The sequence below is a fragment of the Vicia villosa genome, linkage group LG7, assembly GCF_029867415.1.
Source record: "Vicia villosa cultivar HV-30 ecotype Madison, WI linkage group LG7, Vvil1.0, whole genome shotgun sequence".
NCBI lineage: Eukaryota > Viridiplantae > Streptophyta > Magnoliopsida > Fabales > Fabaceae > Vicia > Vicia villosa.
Window position 1 is genome coordinate 98397156 of NC_081186.1, and position 5444 is coordinate 98402599.

The 5444-nt window shown below is 33.7% G+C and overlaps 1 protein-coding gene across 1 annotated transcript; it reads right to left on the minus strand.

Moving 5' to 3' along the window:
* Positions 1-795: 795 nt before the first annotated feature.
* LOC131616076 (dnaJ protein homolog 2-like) lies at positions 796-5029 on the minus strand. Its single transcript, XM_058887305.1, has 8 exons — positions 4872-5029; positions 3768-3944; positions 2802-2970; positions 2561-2702; positions 1997-2130; positions 1777-1919; positions 1415-1613; positions 796-1326 (listed from the first exon to the last, which is right to left on the minus strand). The coding sequence occupies exons 2-8, from the start codon at positions 3918-3920 to the stop codon at positions 992-994; spliced, it is 1275 nt and encodes a 424-aa protein (XP_058743288.1). The 5' UTR covers positions 3921-3944; positions 4872-5029; the 3' UTR covers positions 796-991.
* Between the last annotated feature and the right edge of the window lie 415 nt (positions 5030-5444).

Below are 5444 nucleotides of genomic sequence, written 5' to 3' on the forward strand. Positions count from 1 at the left end.
CTAATGATTGTCTAACAGAGGAATTTTTTATCATAAGGGTCTTTCTTAGGATGATCCTTTATTTCCTTTTCTTTTTTTGGTAGTTGTTTGGAGACTAAATGTCATATTAAAAGCATATTAAAAGCATACTAAATGCAAGCTTGTTTATAGGTTATACGGTTGGAGATTTTCAAGTAAGAATGTTCGTATTTCTCATATGCAATTTGTTGATGACACATTGCTTATGATAGGAAAGAGTTGGGCAAACATTTGTGCTTTAAAGGTTAATTTGATTATATTTGAGCTTATGTCTGATATGATATTATGGTAAAAGTTTATAAAAGTATGTTAATTAGAGTTAATGTGGTTGATTCTCGGTTGATGGATACATCTTTTGTGCTTATCTGCAAAGTTAGTCAGACTCATTTTCTTGATTTAGGGATTACTATTAGTGGTAATTCTTGACTAACATTATCTTGGGCTCCTCTAATTGGTAAATTAAAAAAGAAATTAAGTGTTCCTTAAACAAAGGTGTGGAGATTCAAAAGGTAAAGGAGTTTAACGTTCCTTACTAGAAAAATAGTGTTGGAAAATGCTAGTTGGGCATAGGTATCTTTGATATAGGATATCAGAGGCTAAGTATGAGGTGGAGGATGGCATAGTAAACAATGAAGACATTAAGGTGCTTGTATGTTGGAAGGATGGATTGAGTGTAAGAAAAAGAAATAGAAAAATAGTAAAGCCATGATTGATGATAACCTTTTTTTAATCATGTGGATCCACTTATTCACCCATTCAATTTAAAAATTGCACACCTTGTACCAAGCATTTAATTTTCATATGCTAAATAAATACTCCTATTACAGCAAAATTCAAACCAAACAATATAATTGTAAACAAAGTAACATTTCCAGATGAAACTAAGATAAACTAAGCTGCAGTTATAACTGCATTATGCAAACAGAAGATAATCATAGAGAACATTTTAGTAATACTTTCACCATAAATTGCACTACTGTTGAGCACACTGTACCCGAGGCTCTGAGTGTGAGTGCTCATCTTCATCATCATCGTCATCATATGCCTCACGGTATTGTTGCTTCTTTCGAAGCATCTCCTCTGCAATATCAACATCATGGAAGGTGGTCTCCTCGCAATCATCTATTTCCTTTTGCGACAACTTCTTGCTTGTCTTATGAGGTAATATCTTCCCTAATTCAAGGCTTTGGCTAGGGGAAAGAAAACCTGATTCTGGGAATTCAACATTAAACTTGATGTATAGGCGTCCCCTCATGAAGGGCCTATTGTGTTGTGGCATTCCCTGGTCATTAATAGCTTTGTGTTGACCTACAAAGTAACATTAACATGAATTCAGAAAATGACATAATGATTGAACTGTGTTCTAATGACATGTGCTCAAAAAAATATTAAGTACCTGGCTTGATGACTTCTCCTGGGTTTGACTTGACCAAGAGTTGCTTTCCATCAAGATGTGTGACAGTAAATTGAAAGCCACATAGAGCCTCAGTTAAGCTCAGATTGTGATCAATATGGAGGTCATCGCGCTCCCTCCTGAACTTTGGATGCCCTTTCACTTGCAAGACAAAAACTATGTCTCCGGTGATTGTGTCCGGCTGCAACATGTACAATTAAATATCAATTTCAACATGCAAACAACCATGAAGACTGAAATAATAATAACCTTCTGTCCCTTTTTTAAATAATTAAAATAGTAATAGTACACTAAATTATAAACCAAAATGCCTAGCACAAAAACAGTTCAAAAAAACTACTTACGGCTTCATCAGCTTGTCCTTCAAATACAATCTTTTGACCTTGCTGCATTCCCTTTTCCACATGCACCTCCAGCACCTTCTTTTCTTGAGTAATCTTGTTTGCCTTGCATTGAGGACATCTATCTCTCTCACTAATGACCTCACCTGAAACAACAATGCATGAGCTGGGCAAAACAGCACAGAAACAACCAAACAGATACGGAAAATGAAATTTCCATTACCAGTTCCTTTGCAGTCAGCACAGACGTGTTGCATCTGCTGAATCATGCCCAGACCAATCTGCCTTCTGGTAATCTTCATACCTGTCCCCTGGCATCCAAAACACCTTCCAGCTGTGCCACTTTTTGAACCTTTCCTGATACGTCAAATGAGAAGGCAAGTTAATTTAAAATATACACATATTCTAATTGACTCTGAAGGGTATAAACACAATTTTTAGACACGTTGTCTTACTACAATGAGGTTTATGCACATATACTTGTTATGTAAGCATGTTCACATTCTTTTTTGAAACCACACCTTTAACACCAGTCTAGCCTTAGGCTGGGTTTCCACACACCATCATAGCAAAATGAATATTGAATGTGATGATTTCTATTTAAAAATATATCAAACTCATACAAAGATTTCATTGAGAGGACGGGTGAGAATATGCATATCCTAAAACTAAAAAACTTGGAACAGCGTAAGGCACAATGCATTCTGAAGCAGTATGTGGCTTGGATGTTAACTTTTTCATAAAGAATCTTAAGTACAGAACATATGAATACAGATAAGTTCCATACCCTTTACATTTTACGCACAACACATTCCTAGACAGAGATAGTTTCTTTGTAGTGCCATTAAACACATCCTCCAAGGAAACCTTTAAAGAATGCACCACATCTTCTCCTTGCTTCTGTCTTCTTCCCCGTGAAGGACCACCGCCTGAGAATATAGCAAATGAATAATTATCAATATTGCAAGATTGAAAGATGATTTACAAGTGAAAATAAAATAACAAGAATATAAAAGTGAGAGTCTCACCACCAAAGCCAGCTCCACCAAAAAATGATTCGAATAAATCAAATGGGTTATGAAATGGGCTTCCTCCTCCTCCCATTCCTTCTTTCAGAGCATCTTCACCGTATTGATCATACAGTTCTTTCTTTTCAGGATCACTTAACACTTCATATGCTTGACCCAACTCCTTGAACTGATAAAGAAATAAGACATATGGATTGAAACAAAAAATGCTAGGTCAGTAACAAAAAGATTAGTTAAGCTGTTTTTCGGATCCACAAGTTTGCATAAAAACTTCAAATTTGAATAACATATTTCATATAAATCAAAAGTCACAAATAAAAAAGTAGCATGTTCAAGTCATCTGCATGCCACGTTAAAATTAAATTATTACTATACATATAAACATGATTAACAGATACATTACTATCAATCCAATAACTAAGCTCCAAACAAAATATAAAGTAAAATAGACAATTAGTTTAAGGAGGAAAATCGCAAGGAAGTGGAGAAGAAACCAAAGTCGCAGATGGGAGGGATGCAGCATTAGCCTATTTTGAGTCCCATGGGTTTTGGTCGTAACAGAAGCAAGAGACAGAAACTACAGATTAACTCCCTCAGTTTTTAAAGGATACCCAAAATGTCCAAAACGAGGCTTTAAGTGGATGGCATTTTTGGTTTTACTTTTTCAACACTTCCTTCAAGTTGTGGTTGGGAAGGCCACGATGGTGAGCACTACAATGCTACATCAATATGCAAGGCAGAATGGTGGCCACTACAGCCGCAATTGTAGATAGAATTCTTTTTATAACTTACACTATATTCTAACTACATTGAAAGAGTAAACAGAAAAATAACCAATATATAATGCGCATTATTGAGTTATAAAATCAGACTACAACCAAACAAGGACCATAATAGTAGAGCAGGATATTAACACTGCATAGTATAATGAAGATGCAACAAAATAGCAGTAACCATGAGGCTTACCTTCTCAGGATCTCCACCCTTATCAGGATGATTCTTCATCGCTGCCTTTCTATAGGCTTTCTTGATTTCATCTTCACTGGCACTTTTTGAAACACCAAGAATGTCATAATATTTGGTGTTATCACTCTTCCTTGTTGGTCCACGCCCAAACATGACTGATGCACCTTAAAAAGAAAACTACACAAGCAAAAAAAAGAATTATAAATTTTCATATAAAATAAGAAAACACAACTATAAAAAAAAAAAAAAAAAAAAAAAAAAAAAAAAAAAAAACTCAAATAAATCGACAATAAAAATATTTATAATGGGAGTGTTTCCACTACAATCACAAAGCCTCACTTCACTTCCTTAGCACAGTACAAAGATTATTAGAATCTATCACAACAACAGCTAATCATATCCAACTTGAGAAACAACACAGATACATAGAAAGCTATGGACACCCCACAACCATAAACTCCTTAGCATAGAAAGCTATGGACACCCCACAACCATAAACTCCTTAGCATGAAAGCTATGGACACCCCACAACCATAAACTCCTTAGCATGCATCGCAGTTAAGGATAACAGTCTTACCAGCTCAAATCATGCACAATATATTACATAAAAACAATTTTCATACAAAACAAATCCAAAAACATGTTACATTCAAGACCATCATCATAGGTGCAATGCAAATAAGACTGCATTCTTAAATAAGTATAATTTACACTCGGTATATGTTAATTCAGCCAACAAAATCTACAAAGACTATAACTTTCACATACAATTTCAAATTTTCTATCATTGGTTAAGTGATAATTCCTATTCCTTCCCCAGAAACAAAGATTACAACTTTTGCATACAACTTCAAATTTTGTATCATCTAAAACTCCACGTAAAAAAAACTAGAAATCGAGCATTATCAGAAACCAAAATCGAGCATCTAAACCGTGTCACAAACCCAAAAAACAATTGATCGAAACCCTAACGCAGAGAAAATTAATAATCGATGATAAATTTGGGATCTAAGGAACTGGGAGATTGAAAACCCTAATCCAATCGGTAAATCAGATGAGAACAGATCTAAAACCCTAGAAATCAAAGACAGCGAGAGAGCATACCAAAAGGATTTTCCTCGGTTGGCGGTGTTGTTGTTCTTCTTCTTCAAGGGGAGAGAACGAAACCCTCGAAGACAGAAAAAACAGAGAAGGGTGAAACAGTGAGAGTGAATTGGTTTTGTAGGTACAGCAAAATTACTAATTGCACTCCCTGTTTAATTGTAATGACCAAAGAGATACAGTACTAGTACAAAGCAGTAACAACAAGATTCCTTAAACTATGTATGGATCAATAGAATTTGAAGAAATTGACAAGTAAGTAATTGGATTTTGGGCTAGTTTTTTTTTTATTTTCTTTTAATATTTTTAATGTAAAATAAAAATTTGTAAAGAAATTTTTTATAAAAGTTTTAAATAAAATGTTGATTTGAAGTAATTATTCTTAAAAAGTTATTTTAAATAGTTTTTATAAAAAAGTTTTAGCGATACAATTTTTTAAAAATATTGTGATTTCAATTATGTTTTAATATAATATATGTATATGTTATAGGATGTTAAAATTAATCTTTCAATTTAGAAAGAAAAAAATAAAAATAAATTATAATATTTTAAAAATTATTTTAAAAAAATACAAAG